At 42.7% G+C, this 19,488-nt stretch overlaps 1 protein-coding gene and 1 non-coding gene across 2 annotated transcripts in view; both read right to left on the reverse strand.

The window, feature by feature from the left end:
* LOC124606255 (ATP-dependent translocase ABCB1-like) overlaps positions 1–19,488 on the reverse strand; it is a 150,669-nt gene that overhangs the window by 41,569 nt on the left and 89,612 nt on the right. The window contains exons 10-12 of the mRNA XM_047138232.1: positions 14,030–14,292; positions 6,669–6,773; positions 5,539–5,700 (exon numbers count right to left, since the gene is read on the reverse strand). Of these exons, the coding sequence (XP_046994188.1) occupies positions 5,539–5,700; positions 6,669–6,773; positions 14,030–14,292 (530 nt within the window). The remainder of the gene's footprint in view (positions 1–5,538; positions 5,701–6,668; positions 6,774–14,029; positions 14,293–19,488) is intronic.
* Positions 3,025–3,099, reverse strand: Trnai-uau. The gene has a single exon. It is a non-coding gene; the product is annotated as a tRNA-Ile (tRNA).

The raw sequence follows: 19,488 nt of genomic DNA on the forward strand, positions 1-19,488 counted from the left end.
TCTGCACGTCCAGCACGAACGCTGGTCCAACTGAGGCGCCAGGTGGAAATGGCATGGCAAGCCGTTCCACAGGACTACATCCAGCATCTCTACGATCGTCTCCATGGGAGAATAGCAGCCTGCATTGCTGCGAAAGGTGGATATACACTGTACTAGTGCCGACATTGTGCATGCTCTGTTGCCTGTGTCTATGTGCCTGTGGTTCTGTCAGTGTGATCATGTGATGTATCTGACCCCAGGAATGTGTCAATAAAGTTTCCCCTTCCTGGGACAATGAATTCACGGTGTTCTTATTTCAATTTCCAGGAGTGTATATGTGTGGAGTGTAGCCATGTATGGAAGTGAAACATGGACGATAAATGGTTTAGACAAGAAGAGAATAGAAGCTTTCGAAATGTGGTGCTGCAGAAGAATGCTGAAGATTAGATGGGTAGATCACATAACTAATGAGGAGGTATTGAATAGAATTGGGGAGAAGAGGAGCTCGTGGCACAACTTGACTAGAAGAAGGAATCGGTTGGTAGGACACGTTGTGAGACATCGAGGGACCGCCAATTTAGTATTGGAGGGCAGCGTGGAGGGTAAAAATCGCAGAGGGAGACCAAGAGATGAATACACTAAGCAGATTCAGAAGGATGTAGGCTGCAGTAGGTACTGGAAGATGATGGAGCTTGCACAGGATAGATTAGCATGGAGAGCTGCATCAAACCAGTCTCAGGACTGAAGACCACGACTACAAAAACAACAACAGAAAAATCGTGGAGAAAGATTGGAAAAATTTTATTGACACTGTTGGGCAGAAAAAAAGAAACAGAAAGAGTGGGGCTGTTCATTATGAGTTCAAGGAATGGCGCCTGACACACAAGTTTAGTCCATATTTACGTAGTAAGGATGAAATCTTCAGCTGATTTATATCTCTTCTTTTATTTATAAATGAAGCAGAAGGCGTCATTCCTATTTATAAATATGTAACAAGAGCTGTTGTACCAAGAGAGAAAGAAAGCAGGTTACTTGCACAGTGGGTGCCAGGTGAGGCAGCTTGGGCTAATGCCAACCAGAGAGCTGAAATGTACCAGACACTTTCTGCGCCGCATGTTGGTGAAGCACTGCCCTGACAGATTCGAGGCGAGCACCCTGCAGTCTTCCTCAGATAGTTTTAAGGCAGGTACTAGGTAAAAAATTATTTTTTCGTTACTTATAGTGTATGTCAGGATTGTGGCGAAGCGCCCATTATTTTCTCAATGGTCATATTCATTGTGACATTCTGCATTTAAGCATGACACTGCACGAAATTCTAAAAGGTTGCAATGAAAGATAGGCATCGCTATGATTTTGCATTTACAGCAAAAATGGTTCAAATGGCTCTCAGCACTATAACATCTGAGGTCATCAGTTCCCTACAACTTAGAACTACTTAAACCTAACTAAACTAAGGACATCACACACATCCATGCCGAGGCAGAATTCGAACCGTAGCGGTCGCACGGTTCCAGACTGAAGCGCCTAGAACCGCTCGGCCACACCGGCCGGCGCATTTGTAGCATATTACATCATAAGTTACTGTGTATGAAATTTAGCTAACATACTGAATTTTACTTTAGACTTGGGAGGAGGTCTCCAATCTCGAGGAAATGGAAACCATGCAATGTACTGAGATGCGATCGCATACCCCAGCTACAAAGCCACAATAAAATATTCGTAACATCCGCAATGTCCCGTACACAGTTTGAGATACCGGAACGTGATTTTGGCAAATAATACCACGCAAAGAGTAAGTATTTTGCCATATGGTTAATATGCAGAACTTAATTATCCACATTGTGTTTCAAGTAACTGTAGATTTCTGAATGAAACAGTGTAATTGCTAAAGGGCTATCGGCAGTTGCTGAAACAAGAATTGCTGTGGGTATAGCAGCAACCTATGTGAAGAAATTACATGTTTCTTTTTATAACGTGGATATGCGTTAGGATTCAGTGACATTTGCATCTACACTAGCATGTTAGTGAGGTGACATTGTGTAAACTCTGCTGTGTTCTAGCAGGAGAAGCAAATTTTAATATGGCTACAAAAAGTGTAGACGAGCGTGACTAAGACTGCAGGGCTAACGAAGCGTGCCTCACCTTCTACTCGTAACGGCTCTGCTGCAACTTGACTGGCAGACTAACCAACGTTCCTTGTGAATACCCGTGGACGCATAGAGCTGAGCGGGATAGCGTAAGTTTTCTGTAGTCTTGGGGATAAGAAGTGACTTGGAACTTACGCGATAGTTAGTGATACTGTGTTGAGCGTTCTTTAGGTCTTCGTTACAAGGTCGACATTCACACACAGAAATACGAGGACATGACAAAAAATCTCGACGTGGCGGAAATGAACGAGATTTCTTAGGTAAAACATTTCCTTTTTTCCAACATACTCCTTTTCTAGATATATGTCCCTCGTTCAACTTTTTCCGTTTGGAACATTCGATCTCTGGAGTGTTATACTGTAAAGCATGCTAGATAGCCATCTAAGGCAGTCATAAACTTCTCATTGAAATCTAATCGTCTTCGAAAGACAAATTTTCTTAGATATTTCATACTTCCTGTCCCAGAGTATTTCCATTGCCGAATCATTTTATGAGAACGTATACTGTAATTAATTTTTTCGTTTGCAATTCTAGCGTCTTCTCGCTTATTTTATCGTCAGGTTAGCCCAGAAGACTAATTTCATGTTCCCTTTTGCTAATAATCAACAAAAATAGTTGAGTTCATCTTGTAAAGTACTGTTGATAATCTCTCCAGACGAAGAAATTAGTTTCACCCTGCTTAGTTTAGTGGCCCCTCGGCCATCATATCTTCCCCTCTCCGCTGCTTTCATTGTGATTTAGTTTGTTATAAGAATACAGCGTATGCTCTTTCGGACACGTCTGAATGAACAGACACCAATGATGACGTGCAGCGGTGTAGAACGAAATTAGAACTATATTAATACCCTCAGCTGCTGACGGGCATGGATCTATACCAAAGGGGACACGTGAAAATGCGTGTCCCGACCGGGACTCGAACCCGGGATCTCCTGCTTATAGAGCAGACACTCTATCCATCTGAGCCACCGAAGGCACAGAGGATAGTGCGACTGCAATGACTATCTCGCGCGAAGTGGTCGTGCGGTTAAAGGCGCTGCAGTCTGGAACCGCAAGACCGCTACGGTCGCAGGTTCGAATCCTGCCTCGGGCATGGATGTTTGTGATGTCCTTAGGTTAGTTAGGTTTAACTAGTTCTAAGTTCTAGGGGACTAATGACCTCAGCAGTTGAGTCCCATAGTGCTCAGAGCCATTTTGACTATCTCGCGCACACAACCCGCGAGACCCACATTCTCACCTTATATGTCCACACACTGCAATCGTAGTGTCCCACACCAAAACACTCATTATTCGTGGAAGACATTCTTACCAAGTCCCGTAAGAGTCCGGGGAACATGAGTGCATCCACACAGAAGAAGAAGGTCATGGCCGGTATTGCCAGAACTGTATACTTATATGGATATGGTGCTGTTCTTTCGGACAGGTCTGAAAGAACAGACACCATTGATGACCTGCGTCTGCCTTGTTAGCAGGAGTTCCCGGGTTCGAGTCCCCGTCGGGGCACATATTTTCACCTGTCCTCGTTGATATATATCAACGCCCGTCAGGAGCTGAAGGTATTAATATAATTCTAATTTCATTTAGTTTCTGATGCAAGGCTTTGTGCCCCAAGCACGCCAAAAAATTAAAGGAAAACGTGGGATTGTTCTTAACACGCTCTAGACTTATTGAGAATTTTCTTTCTCAGTTGCTCATGGCTATCGTTCAACAAAGGCAATATTTTCTCGTAATTACTTCCTCATAAATGTTTCGCATCCTTCCCTGTGAAATGCGTACATTACCATGTGTTTCATACGCCGTTAATCATCGATCGTTCTGTACGGATGTTATCTTTTTCAAGAATAGTACGAACAAGTTTGAATTCTGCTGGCTACTTGTTAACTATGGAAAGTCAAGATACCTCATAAATCTTCACCAATTCTGAATGCACTTCCTTAGGTGATAAATCATCCTAAGCAAACGATGAATCACGTATGGTACACTGGTTTATCATTAGAATGTAACCCATACATATTAACTACTGGAAAAATCACATAAACGCAAGTATTGAAAATATTACACCAAACGTTTATTTACGTTACTACCTGACGTGAATCAACACAATAAGAACAAATTTCGAGACAGGACTGTTGGCCACTACTCACTCAGAGGGTGAAATTCTTGATACCGCCGTTAGACACTATAAAAATCCACGAAACTGTTCTAGCTTTCGGACAAAATGATACTTTCCTCAGCCAGGAAAGAGATCTACCTGTAGTGAAAACTGAACAGTCTCCCCTTTAGACACATAAAAAAATATTGGTGTAAATGCTGTCCTTGTGCCAAGTGGTGAATTTTTCTCACTGTCCAGGCAATTTAATGTATAATACGGGATGGGTCCGTGTCGATAGCATGAACTTTGGAAAAAGCGGGAGTAACCCCGAAGAAGGAAGAAGAACAGGCCTGTATTTGGTAGAAATGTACAGAATTATCGCTGCTAGTTGTGATTACATATGGATACGGAAGACGAAGAAAGAAGTGCTCGAATTATAAAGATTCTAAGACAGTGATGTAGTCTTTCGCACCTCCTGTTCAGGCTATACATCGAGGAACGAATGATGGAAATGAACGAAAGGTTCAAGAGTGAGATTTAAGTGCAAGGTGAAAGGATATCCATGAAAAGGTCCGCTGATGCGACTGCTATACAGAGTGAACGTGAAGGAGACATACAGGATCCATTTAATGGAATGAATAATCTAATGAGTGCAGAATAAGGATCGAGAGTAAATCGAAGAAAGACGAAAGTAATGACAAGTAGCAGAAATGAGAAGAGCGAGAATCTTAACATAGCAAAACGGTGATCATGAAGTAGATGAAGTTAAGGTAAACTAGGTAAGAACCCATGGGAGGCGGAACAGGGAGGACATAAAAAGCAAACTAATACTGCTAAAAAGGGCATCCCTGGCCAAGAAAAGCATTAAATATAAACCTCAATTTGATGAAGAATTATCTGATAGCGTAAGCCTGCAGCACAGCATTATATGGCAGTGAAACGTGGATTGTGAGATAATCGGAGCATCTGAGATGTGGTGCTACAGAAGAATGTTGAAAATTAGGTGTCTGACAAGGTAAAGAATGAGGAGGTTCTCTGCAGTATCGGTGAGGAAAGGACTATATGGAAAACACTGGGTAGAAGAAGGGACAGCGTGATGTTCCTTCAAGAATCTGTAGAGGATAGAAAAAACTGTAAGGGAACACAAAGAATAGAATACATCCAGTAGCAAGCGCTAAATATTGACACAGGAGCGAAATTCGTGGTGGGCAAAAAAAAAAAAAAAGAGAGAGAGAGAGAGAGAAAATGTTCAAAGTGTTTTTTGTACGCTATTTATAGTTACATGGTGCAAACTGAGTAATGATCTTTGAAACAGCAGCTTACCCCTCGCACGGCTGAAGTATCCGTGGTTAGCCTGGTACAGAGGGCGCCAGTGCTGTTGTTCTTGTCGTCGAACCACGCCATCTCCTGGCGCAGCATCGCCGAAAATGTGAGCTTGCGCAGCCGCATAGTCAGTCTGTCCCTGGCGACGTCGAATGTGTATATCTGCAACGAGTACGACACGGTGGTGGCTGTGATGGAGGCTTTCCCAGGGCATCATGTAAGTTTTGCGATACGGTCCGAACAGTATCAAGAGTTTCAGAAACGTCATTTCACACCTGAACTGTTACTCACAATGGCAGTTTCATTAGCAGTGTGCCATTTTCAAGTTTTAACTCAAATGAAGTGCGTAGATATACGTCTTTATTCATAAGAGGACGTCGTTCTCGTGGCCAAATTTCACTAAGGTTCAGATGAAGAGAATTACACGAATATGATAAGAAGAGTATTGTTCCTAGTTACTATTGGAGGATTGCAACGTGCAAAACAAATATTACCAGTAGCGTACTATTTCAAGTGCATGTATATACTCATTTACAGAAACTGCTTTGCGTAAATAAATTTAGTTAAAGCAGTGTCATTCAGCTGTATGGGGTGAAGATTTCAAAGACCTGTTTCGTCTCTAATTTAACAGGTAAAACAGTTACTAGCTCTTTAATACAGAATAATTTACAAACTGACAGAAATATATCGAATCGCAAAGTAGCACACTAGGTTGCTAAGTCTCATAAGCTTGTAGTTTAAAGACCAGGAACATAATTTTATTCTGAATGTTAATCTGAATGTTACAGGAAACGAAGTCAGTTTTCCATACCATCAGAAACAGCTATAACAGAAAGCAAACGTCCTTGAAACACAGCTTGTGATTGGGCCACTCTCTCTCTCTTTCTCTCTCTCTCTCTCTTATTTCTCTTAAATGCACAGAAACAGATCGGAGTATTACAAAAACGTTTATTACTTGAAAAGTTACAAGCTGGCATATATATATATATATATATATATATATATATATATATATATATATATATATATAACAATAGACAAGTTATCACTGACTACCCTGTTCATTACGGTTCCTTTCGTTACGCTAGCTACTCCACTTGCGCAGTATCATTGTATAATTTGGGACATACCTGTAAGAAAGAGCTTATGCTCATAACGACAGCCATGATGATGAACACGGCGCAGTACCAGTATGTCTGACTGCGGAGAACAACTGGATCCGGCTCAGAAAGGACCTGAAAATAGGGAAATGAGTCGCAAAAGCCACTGAACAAAATTTACTGCAAAATGTATCCCCTTCTCAAGTACTAATTTTATTCATGACTTAATAATTAGCCTTCAGGAACTGTGCTGTACTTGATATCACAAACATCACAAACATTTTAAGTTTTATGGTGAGCACTATGAAATTACAAGCGCGTTTGATTTAAGCAGTGCACTAATTCTCCTTTTATGATTTCAGCTGGTCGATGGTACAGTACTCAGAGAATAAACAAAACGCACTTATCACAGAAGTACTCCTAGCAGTAGCCTATTTCTCGTAAATGTACAGAAACAGACCGGAGTATTACAAAAAAGTTTATTACTCGAAAAGTTACAAACTGGCATTATTCGATGTGGTTGCAAACAGTACGTAGAGGTGGAACTCCTGAACACATTTGAAAGCCATTACAAATGGAAGTAATGCGGACTATCTGTTAGGCGGCTTGTGCACAGTAGAGGGGCACGCCTGTCTTGATATACATTTAAATGCACAAAATAGTGAATTAAATTACTCCATTATGTAAAGGACTGGGTCAAATGAAACGTCTACAGTTGCTGAACATGTAAGTTGAGTGGCGATAAATTCTCATTTATTGAAAAAATATATACCGCCGTTTTTCAGTGCATTTACGTGACAAAAAGGTCACGATTCTGATAACTCTGTCGGAATGATTGATTTTTCAATTGTTCTGTTGCCGTTGCATCAAAAAATGGTTCAAGTGGCTCTGAGCACTATGGGACTTAACATCTGAGGTCATCAGTCCTCTAGAACTTAGAACAACTTAAACCTAACTAACCTAAGGACATCACACACATCCATGCCCGAGGAAGGATTCGAACCTGCGACCGTAGCGGTCGCGCGGTTCCAGAGTGAAGCGCCTAGAACCGCCGGCCGCCGTTGCATTACACAGCTTATACTAATACCTGTTCTATGAACACGTTGCCTCGTGGAACTCAGAACGTAATAAATCCGTTCTCGCAAGTACAGAAACGAATTACTTAATGTACTGAACCAGTAAAATATCATTACGGATAGAGCGTTAAACAGTCGCAGTTACACAGTTTAGGTGACATTACTCGCAATTCTGAAGAGAGGGAGGTTATTCCATTTCCAGTACTGCCATTCCCAGAAAAAAATTATAATGATCAATGTATGCCAGAGGGTACATTCTTCCGTATGTCACAATGTCTACGTTTCATCGCTAGCAACTTTTAATTGGACTCCCAAAGTAGGGTCTCAATGGAGTGAACGTATTCAGTGTTAGTATTACGAAAGGGTCGTAGACAGTATAATATATGGAAATCTGGCCGGTCTGGAAGCATGCATGGATAGTCGACGTTGTTTAGCCGACCGCTCGTGACAAGAGGGATGTCCGAATTCGAGTCCCGGTTAGAGATGGCGGTTATCGCTGAAACAACCGGTTTTCAGCTATTCGTTTTTTAATACCATTTTAACCTGAATATTAAAATCTCTAAAAAACGGATTCTGAAATAACCGATTTTCGGTTTTTGTATCCCCATTATTTTCTGTAGTAAGCGTAGAAATCGAAAAGTTTTCGCCCCCTCAGTTTCAAGATTCATAGAATCAAAACATTAAAATAAACAGGCAAATAAAAGAAAACTTGGTCCAACCACAGTTCGCTGCTTTTGTCGAAAATGGATAAGTGTTCAGATACCGCAAAAAACCACCATTATATTCCTAATGATTCAAATTTTTTGAAACTCTGCGAAAAATTATGTTGTAACCGAGTATCGAACCACTGTTTGGGAATTACGAATAGTCAGTGCTAAAGGCTAGACACTGAGATTGAAGAACTCCATTTATCGTGTTTATTTGTCAGTTTTCAAGGTCTACAATTCGATAGTGGTGTATAATGTAGATACAGGTAGCAGATCGCTACTTTCTACTTTTGTCGTAAATTATTAATGAACTGTTAATTTTTAAGTTGTCTCCTCATATGGCGTCGCTAGTTTGTTGTGGTTCCTCCCGTATTTAAGCTTTTACAGCAAGTGGCACATTGTACTTCATTGATACAGCAGTTCATAAAATGCTTCCAGACTAGGGACTGCTCCATTCTCTGCCGCAGTTGATGTTCGACGACGACAGAGAGAAATTGACATATAGATCAGATGGAACAAATGTAACACACTGCATGTACGTGCATACCATCTAATAGGCCACGTCGGATGGTAATAGGTAGTTTATACTCTCAGCAACGTTGTACGATTTCGTATGTTATTTGTTTCTCATTTCTGTCGGCGTTGTTATTGAAATAGCACTGTTTGCTTTTCTCATTTTCTATTGTAACGCTATATTTTACACCAATGGAAATTTTACCAATGAAAATTACTAGTTTCTTTAAAAAAATGTTTATTGGAAATAAAAGAATTTAATACTGCATGCTATGGCTCATTGGTTTTTCGGTTTTTACCGACTTAAGGTGAAAAAATTTAGGAAGAAATACCTTTTATAACCGAGGCCAAACAAATACCGAAAAATATGGGTTATTCAGAACTAAAACACCAGTATCAGTTTTAACCGGTTGGTTTTCTCATCCACAGTCCCGGTCCGCCACTAATTTCCATGTCTCACCAGTAGATAACATTTCCATACCTAATGCAGCTAAAGACAGAAAGATTCCTCAGTTGTAAATAAATTCCGTAACTCATTTTCACTTTTTCTGTTACCACCTCAATTGTGATTCGCCATCCTTAGAGCACCAGTGCCACCATTTACCCTGCGGTTAAGTGTTCTACACAGAAAGGTCGCCAGCCACTTCGTTCCTCATTTAGTGAATGCGTCAACTTATCGCTGTGTCGAACGAGAGTGGTTTGTTGCCATACGCTTCCACCAAATCAGTGTAGACTGTTGCTGCGTTGTTCCCCTTCAAATGGCTCTGAGCACTATGGGACTCAACTGCTGAGGTCATTAGTCCCCTAGAACTTAGAACTAGTTAAACCTAACTAACCTAAGGACATCACAAACATCCATGCCCGAGGCAGGATTCGAACCTGCGACCGTAGCGGTCTTGCGGTTCCAGACTGCAGCGCCTTTAACCGCACGGCCACTTCGGCCGGCCTGTTCCCCTTCAAATGCAGAAAACAATTTACTGCACGACTCACGACTTTATCATTGGCCTGCACCATTTAGTGTTGTGGTTTCAACGAGCAACAGGGTTGCAGACACGTACGCGCAAACGTATAAAACATGAATTACACCACATAATTTTATTTTAGGTGATAATTAAAACGCTATATGGGAGTGGTGACAACTTTAATCCTATCTGGTCGATCAAAGCACAACTGGAGACCATTACTGAGACTAATTTAATACTGTATCAGTGGCAGAGAATTCATTCGTTTCCAAAAAATGGTTCAAATGGCTCTGAGTACTATGGGACTTAACTACTGTGGTCATCAGTCCCCTAGAACTTAGAACTACTTAAACCTAACTAACCTAAGGACATCACACACATCCATCCCCGAGGCAGGATTCGAACCTGCGACCGTAGCGGTCACGCGGTTCCAGACTGTAGCGCCTATAACCCCACGGCCACTCCGGCCGGCATTGGTTTCCATTCTTCTCTGGAAGTCAGTCTTCCTGTTAGTGGAAGGGCGCCACAGTCTCGACAAATCTGAAGACAGTTCTCCACTAGGCTTTATTTTAAAATACGCTGACGGGAGAAATCTGCAACGCCAGGAAGAAGTTGTGCTACATAAACGGGAGCTGGCAGGCGTATTTCTACACAGCATTATCAACACCTCACTGAGTTCGAAAGAGGCCGTGTAATGGGGCTACGATAAGCTGGAAGCTCGTTCTGCAATACTGAGAAACTCTTGGCACGAATACAGCGACTGTGCGTGAGTGCTGGCTGCTGTGGTCACGAGAAGACCTGGCTCCGGACTGCCACGTGGCACTTCTGAGAGGGATGACCGTCGTGTTCGTCGTATGGCTCTGGCGCATCTGCAGCAGCAATCTGAGCAGTAGGTGGCACCACAGTGTCACAATGATCTGTTACAAATCGGTTATTTCAAGGATAGCTCCGAACTAGACGCTCTGTAGCGTGCACTCCTCTTACCCCCAGCCACCGCCACTTGCGTCTTCAGAGGTGTCAAGCGAGAGCTTGTTGGGGGACAGGGTAGAGGTCTGTTGAAAGCTGGTTCCGACTCGGTGAGTGCAGTGTGTTAGTTAGAAGGGAGCCAGCTGAGAACCTGCAATCAACCTGTCTCCATAGCAGACACACTGGAACTATACCTTTGATTTCGTACGACAGCAGAAGCACTCCCATGGTTATCCCACACACCCTCACTGGAAGTTTCTACGTCTGTCTGGTGTTCTGACCTGTTTTGTTGCCATTCACGAACAGTATCCCGGCGGGTGGTTGCCCACATACTGCTGTTGTAGCCCAACATGCTCTGCAGAGACGTTTCTTTGGCCTGCTAGATCACCAGATCAGTCTCCAATCTATCACATACGGGACGTCATTGGACGACACCTCCAGCGTCATCCACAAACAGCACTAACCGTCCCTCTGTTGACCGACCAGGTGCATCAGGTATGAATCTCCACCCCACAAACTGAATCCAGCAACTGTACAACACAATGCATAAAGGTTTGCATGCTTGAGCTCAACATTCTGGCGGTTACACCGGTTATTAATGTACCAGCATTTCACATTTGCAGCGTCATATCTAGCGCTTCAATTAAAACGTGATCTTGCAATTCTGATCACATAAACATGTTACCTAGACAAATGTGTTCTCGAAAGTTCATTATATTCCATTAATTACTTTTGATGTTGAGATACTTTTCCTGTCATTATAGTAGTGTATTGAGCACTACCAGTTTCGAGCGTTGCTCCTTCTCAAGTGTATCTACAACAGATATGAGTACGTCATCCTCGTCTAACAAAAACAGCCTGCACGACTACGCATGGCCCTCAATCTCTGTTTGACGACGGTGACGGATTCAAGCCTGTGTTTCTACGATGTAATCGAGAATGGACGAGGCTCGAACCTAGTAGCGCCTAATATAATACTGTTGTGCAATGTATATTTGTGGAACGATGTATGTCTTCATATACCTTGACTACAAGAAGTAGGGTCAGCGTGCAAATGTAAGTCTTTGCTGGTTGAAATTTTTTCTGAAGGAGGTCAGCAGACAAGCCCGGCCTCACAGAAGCGACTGGAAAGTGCCTTGTAAATTCCATAATTCCTCGCCATTTTCGATAGTGATACATTCCGAGCCACATTTTTCTCTGCAAATTAATTCTGAAATTTAATTCCTACCGATGGGCACGTGAGATATCCAGCATAAAAATATCCCGTCAGGTAAATGTTTATTGTAAAAGTTTTAAAAACTATGCGCAGTATCCTTATTACGGCATGGGGCGCTGTCCAATGCAAACTGAGCGGGGTCATGCGTACAGTAAGTCTTTACGTTAATAACATGCCGGAGGTGTCGTGCTGCACGAAAGTAAAATGGGTTACAAATTTGAAAACATCAAATAGAAACTAAAATACTTTATAATTTCTGAAGATCAGACACTATTATTGATGTACATCTATTTTCCATTTAATAATATTAAATTTCGAATGTCTGTATTAAATTTTCGTTTGTTATTACACAAATGTTAATCTATACAAATAAAAATGTAATGTCAATTTGCTCAAAATCGTGTGTCTCCGAAAGTTATTAACCGACTGCTTTTAAATTTTGAAACAACGTTGAATTTCAATTCTGGCGTGTTCTTAGGTATCTAATTCTACATCTACTACATAAAGACACACACACACACACACACACACACACACACACACACACACATATATATATATATATATGAAGGGAAATACTGTTGCAGAAAATCTCAAAATTTACATATCCAATTTACTTCAGATTTTTGCGCTTTACGGTAAGAAACGTTTTGACACATACTGCTATATACCTTGTAGCAATATATGTAATGAAATGTTGTTAGGCCAGCCGTTGTGGCCTAGCGGTTCTAGGCGCTTCAGTCCGGAACCGCGCTGCTGCTACGGTCGCAGGTCCGAAAATGGCACTGAGCACAATGGGACTTAACATCTGAGGTCATCAGTCACCTAGACATAAACTACTTAAACCTAAGTAACCTAAGGACGTTACACACATCCATGCCCGAGGCAAGATTCGAACCTGGGACCGTAGCAGCAGCGCGGTTCAGGACTGAAGCGCGTAGTACCACTCAGCCACAGCGGCTGGCTCGCAGGTTCGAATCCAGCCTCGGGCATGGATGTGTGTGAAGTCCTTAGGTTAGTTAGGTTTAAATAGTTCTAAGTCGAGGGGACTGATGACTCAGATGTTAAGTCCCATAGTGCTCAGAGGCATTTGAACGATTTGAAATGTTGCTAGCAAACAGGGACGCTGTATTTATGGTTTAATATGAGAAGAATACTACAACATAACTTGAATTTGCAATAAAATAAAATAAACTGACGGACAGAGAGATGGTGCAGGAGGAGACGGAGAGAGAGGGGGCGGCGGAGGAAAATATAGACAGAGGAAGGGAGGAGGACGTGATGGACTGAGAGGAGGGGACAAAGAGAAGGCGGCAGGAGATGGAGAGAGGGGGAGGGGAGTAAAATATAGGCAGAGAGAGGCGAGGGAGCAGGTGATGGACAGAGGGAGGAGGAAAAAGGAGCAGATGGAAAAAGAAAGGGGGAGATGGACATTAACAGAAAATAGAATGTGATTAGGGTGTATGTCCAGTTCCCATACACATTAGAAACGTGTGCGTAATCTTTTCTTTCTTTCCCATTTAATCAGAGTAAGCCCCAGAAAGAGCTGCTGGGTACCGCTAGTTAAAATTAAAAAGACGCCACTTTTGTTAAGTAAGTGTTAATCAATATTTGAAATTAACATTTCCATGTAACACTAAATGTACAATTGAAATAACTTTTTTTTTAAATTTGGTAATAACAAGAATTAAACCATCGACTTCACTATTACAAGAACTGATGACAACACACTGACCTAGCGGTGACTATGTTAATGGAATAGAAATGTTTGATGCTTAATGCGCTTGGAAATCTTGTCTTGAAAGGCAAATTTTTCGACCATATTTTTAATTTCTTCTTTAAAACTGCAATGTACTGCTTTGAGAAATTCACGCCCGGCCACCGACGTTCAAGCATGGAGAAGAAGGGGGTCAGTTCACAAGGTCCTCCTGCAAACTGACTCAGCACTCACCCCGATGACGTCCCCGTAGAACATGCTGTAGACGGGGAAGCTGACACCCACGACGAGCGCGCTGAGCGTCCCCGTGGCCAGCAGGGGACACTCCGGGGCGCTGAGGCGCAGCACAGGCAGCACGCCCGCGTGGCCCACCGCCACCGCCTCCTCCTCGTCTTCTGCATCCGCCACCACGTCAGCTGCAGCAACCCTGTCGCCCACCACGGAGGACGTGTCGCTGCGTTCACTCTGCAGCCTCTCCAGGACCGGCCGGTCGTCTCCTACAAACATATAACGCAGCTGACTACAAAATATCAAATGGCTCTGAGCACTATGGGACTTAATTGCTGTGGTCATCAGTCCCCAAGAACTTAGAACTACTTAAACCTAACTAACCTAAGGACATCACACACATACAGGCCCGAGGCAGGATTCTAACCTGCGACCTTAACGGTCGCGCAGTTCCAGACTGTAGCGCCTAGAACCGCTCGGCCACTCCGGCCGGCGCAGCTGACTACACAAACGAACGCAAGTCCCTTACAGATTTCTACGCAACAGGTTAATTGAATGGTATAAGTTATACTGCGAAGAGGAAATATTCTATTTAACCGAAATACAGGGAACATGTATTCCGAAAGCATGGTTTAAACAGATATTGGTATAAAATTTTATCGGGTTTCCAATCCCAAGAGCTTTCCACGAGTTCTCCACGGCCATCGTCAAGTAGAAAAATGAATGCTGTGTCTCCGTGGAGCTGTTATATAGCCGTGCTCCCGGCTATGACGTCAATGGTCGCTCTCTTCCTCGCCAAATATTTTCGTCTAGCGTCCGCTACGCCCGTGTCAAACTCGCGATGGCCGTGTCCCAGGCTGTGCTCAGCTGCAAAACGCCATCCTTGCTGATGGTGTTTTTAGACATTTGTATTTATATGGCTTCTGTTATAATGGCTATTCTAAAATCCTTACGTCGTCATAAGGACAGACGTTTCGTCGAATAGAATTCGTTGTCAAAAAAATGGTTCAAATGGCTCTGAGCACTATGGGACTTAACATCTATGGTCATCATTCCCTAAAACTTAGAACTACTTAAACCTAACTAACCTATGGACATCACACAACACCCAGTCATCACGAGGCAGAGAAAAATTCGTTGTCGATTTTCTAAAGCGTGTTCTGTTCAAAATGGTTCAAATCGCTGTGAGCACTATGGGACTTAACACCTGAGGTCAGCCGGCCGAAGTGGCCGCGCGGTTCTGGCGCTGCAGTCTGGAACCGCGAGACCGCTACGGTCGCAGGTTCGAATCCTGCCTCGGGCATGGATGTGTGTGATGTCCTTAGGTTAGTTAGGTTTAACTAGTTCTAAGTTCTAGAGGACTAATGACCTCAGCAGTTGAGTCCCATAGGGCTCAGAGCCATTTGAACCTGAGGTCGTCAGTCCTCTAGACTTAGAACTACTTAAACCTAACTAACCTAAGGACATCACACACATCCAAGCCCGAAGCAGGATTCGAACCTGCGACCGTAGCAGCAGCGCGGTTCCGGACTGAAACGCCTAGAACCGCTCGGCCACAACGGCCGGCCGCTTGTTCTGTCGCGACTGATTTTTTTGAAAGGTCTGTCGTTATCAGGGCGAAGAGATTCTGTGATAGCATTGTAAAAGAAGCGATACAAATAAAAATATCCTGTAACACCATTAATAATGACGGCGGTTTGCAGCTCAGCGCAGCCTGGGACCCGGCCATAGCGTGAAGTGGCGGCGGCGGACACGGGATGATAATATTACATCTGGTGGGGAAGGCTGTGTAACGGCGAGACATGGCAGTCATTTAACAGCTGACATTGGTCGAGGAGAGCTCTATCGACAGCTTATGAAATTTTAACCACCTGGTGTGGCTGGAAGCCCGAGGAGATTTTATTAATTCATATCGCCGCGAAATTATGCATTCTTACAAACTGGTATTGTGTTCGTTTTTACACATCTTATTGGAACGGATAAGCGTAGAAATAAGTGATGCAGTGGATTAAACATAGTAGACTATCTACCTAAGAAGCGATACTGCACTTAAAAAAAATTTGTGTTTGCTTCTTTAAATTAAAAAATACTAATTCAAAAGTGGGGTACCAGCAATCCGTTCTACCTTTCTCAACACTTTCGAAACATCCCAAAAATTTTTGGCTTGTATACATATTCCCGTTTTTTTATGCTCAGAGAGGAGACAGTGGTTGTCATAAATACTGGAAGATAAGGAAATACAAAAATGTTCAGGGAAATTCAGGGATCCAAATGTACAAGCCGCTAAGGAATGAAATAAATAGGGAGTGCAGGGAAGCTCAGACGAAATGGCTGCAAGAAAAATGTGAAGAAATCGAAAAAGAAATGATTGTCGGAAGGGTTAACTCAGCATATAGCGATGTCGAAACAACCTTCGCTGAAATTAAAAGCAAGGGTGTTATCATTAAGAGTGCGACGGAAATTCCACTGTTAAATGCAGAGGAGAGAGCGGATAGATGGAAAAAGCGCACTGAAGTCCTCTGTGAGGAGGAAGATTGGTTTGATGTGTTGGAAGAAGAAACAGGAGTCGATGTAGAAGTGACAGGTGATCCGGTGTTAGAATCAAAATTTAAAAGAATTTTGGAGGACTTAAGGTCAAATAAGACATAAGGGATAAATAACATTAAATCAAAATTTCTAAAATCGTTTGGGGAAGTGGCAACGAAACGACTATTCATGTTGGTGAGTAGAATGTATGAGTCTGGCGACATACCATCTGACTTTCGGAAAATATCATCCACACAATTCCGAAGCCTGCAAGAGCTGGCAAGTGCGGAAATTATCGCACAATCAGCTTAACAGATCATGCATCAAAGTTACTTATAAGAATAACATACAGAAAAATGGAAAAGAAAATTGAGGAGACGTTAGAGCACGATCAATTTGGCTTTAGGAAAGGCAAAGGCACGACAGAACAATTCTGACGTTGTGGCTGACAATGAAAGCAACGCTAAGAAAAGTCAAGACACGTTCATAGGATTTGTAGACTTAGAAAAAGCGTCCGACAACGCAAAATGGTGCAAGATATTCGAATTCTGAGAAAAATAGGGATTAAATATAGGGAGAGAGGGGTAATATACAATATGTACAAGAACCAAGAGGTAATAATAAGAGTGGGCGTACAGGAAGTACAAGAACACAGTGCTCGGATTAAAAAGGGTATAAGACAGGGATATAGTCTTTCGCCCATACTGTTCAATCTATACATCGAAGAAACAATGATGGAAATAAAAGAAAGGTACAGGAGTGGAATTAAAATTCAAGACTAAAGGATGTCGATGATACGATTCACTGATGAGATTGCTATCCTGAGTGAAAGTGAAGAACAATTACATGATCTCCTGAACGGAACTAACAGTCTAACGAGTACAGAATATGGACTGAGAACAAATGGTAGAAAAACGAAAGTAATGAGAAGTACCAGAAATGAGAACAGCAAGAAGTTAACATCATTACTGATGGTCATGAAGTAGATGAAATTAAGGAATTCTGCTACCTAGGCAGCAAAATAACCGATGACCGGCGGAGCATGGAGGACGTCAAAACTAGACTAGCACTGGAAAAAAAGGAACTTCTGACCAAGAGATGTCTACTATTATCAAACATAGGCCGTAAAAAAATGTGTGTGTGAATTCCTAAGGGACCAAACTGCTGAGGTCATCGGACCCTAGACTTACACACTACTGACTTAATCTAACTTATGCTAAGAGCCACACACACACCCATGCCCGAGGGAGGACTCGAAACTTCGGTGGGAGAGGCACGCAGTCAATGTCATGGGGCCTCAAACCACGCGGCCATGCCGCGCGGCAAAACATAGGCCGCAGTTTGAGGAAGAAATTTGTATGGTAGTGAAACATTGATTGTGAGAAAACACGAACAGAAGAGAATCGAAGCATTTGAGATATGGTGTTGCAGAAAAATGTGGAAAATTAGATGGACTGATAAGGTAAGGAATGAGGAGATTCTGTGTAGAATCTAAAAGGAAAGGAGTGTATGGAAAACACTGTTAAGGCGAAGGGACAGGATGACAGGACGTCTGTTGAGACATCAGTGAATGACATCCATGGTAATAGAGGGAGCTATAGAGGGCAATATCTCTAGAGGAAGACGAATATTGGAATACATCCAGCAAATAATTGAGGACGTAGTTTGCAAGTTCTGGTCTGACATGAAGAGATTGGCACGGGGGAGTAATTCGTAGCGAGCCGCATCAAACCAGTCCGAAGACTTGTGATTAAAAGAAGAAAGACAGTGATTGAAGAGCATAAAGAGCGAAGGAGTCAATGGCGATGTGAGAGAAAGAGAGGGACACAATGGCAGTGAAATATAGTTGAAGTAAGAGATCAGTGCAAGCAAAAGCATGAAGGATGATTGCTGGTGGGCAGGAATAAACTAAAGTGGAAGTGGGTGAGAGCAATGATAAAGAAATGGCTCTGAGCACTATGCGACTTAACTTCTGAGGTCATCAGTCGCCTAGAACTTAGAACTAATTAAACCTAACTAACCTAAGGACATGACACACATCCATGCCCGAGGCAGGATTCGAACCTGCGACCGTAGCGGTCGCTCGGCTCCGGACTGTAGCGCCTAGAACCGCACGGCCATTCCGGCCGGCAATAATAACGAGCCACAAGAGTTTATGGCAGTGACAACGAGGAAGAGAGTGACAGAGAGAAGATACAGCAGCAATTGGAGGGAATGGAAGAGATAGTAGCAGGAAGAGAGAGGAAGAGGGAGACAGTGACAGTGAGAGGAAACAAAAGCAGTAGGACACAGCGACGGAGACTGTGGCAGTGGGACAGTGACAGTTATAGAGATGCAAAGAGATGGGCTGAATGAGTAAATGACAGTGCGTATGTTCGACTCGCAGCGATGAAGTAGTAGGTGTGAGCGAGTTGCAGTAAAGGGAGCTTGTGAGAGTGAGTTTTTTGTACGTGTTAAAAAGAGCTAGAATACGTGCTCATGCCAAAATTTTTGGGAAAGTTTTTAAATATGGTGACGAAGGTAGAATGAAGCAGCTGATTCTTCACCTTTTAAATCAGTCTTTTAAAACAGGAGCATGTTAGCCTTTTTGTGCTCCTATAGCGGCATTTTTTCTCTGGTAAGATCTATGTTCAATCACTGCAATCATTTAGTATCATCAAGAATATAGTAGCGATTTAAAGAGGAGCTATCGTAAGAATCTAGCCTTAGTGAAGACAGATGTCAGTCTGAGATTTATCGGACTCATCCCAAGGAACGGTGCGCTTATACATCCCAAGTATGATCAATTCTTCAATACTGTTTTGTTTGCCTCACGAAGAAGTATTAACGAAATAAGAAGAGCCAGGAGCAAAGGCTAGTGCCTTGGCTGACGCATGTACAAACAATTTTACTCCTGTGTCCGATCCAATAGACCACGAAGACGTGTCTGGAGGAGCGGC

This window comes from Schistocerca americana, chromosome 3 (genome assembly GCF_021461395.2).
Source record: "Schistocerca americana isolate TAMUIC-IGC-003095 chromosome 3, iqSchAmer2.1, whole genome shotgun sequence".
Lineage (NCBI taxonomy): Eukaryota > Metazoa > Arthropoda > Insecta > Orthoptera > Acrididae > Schistocerca > Schistocerca americana.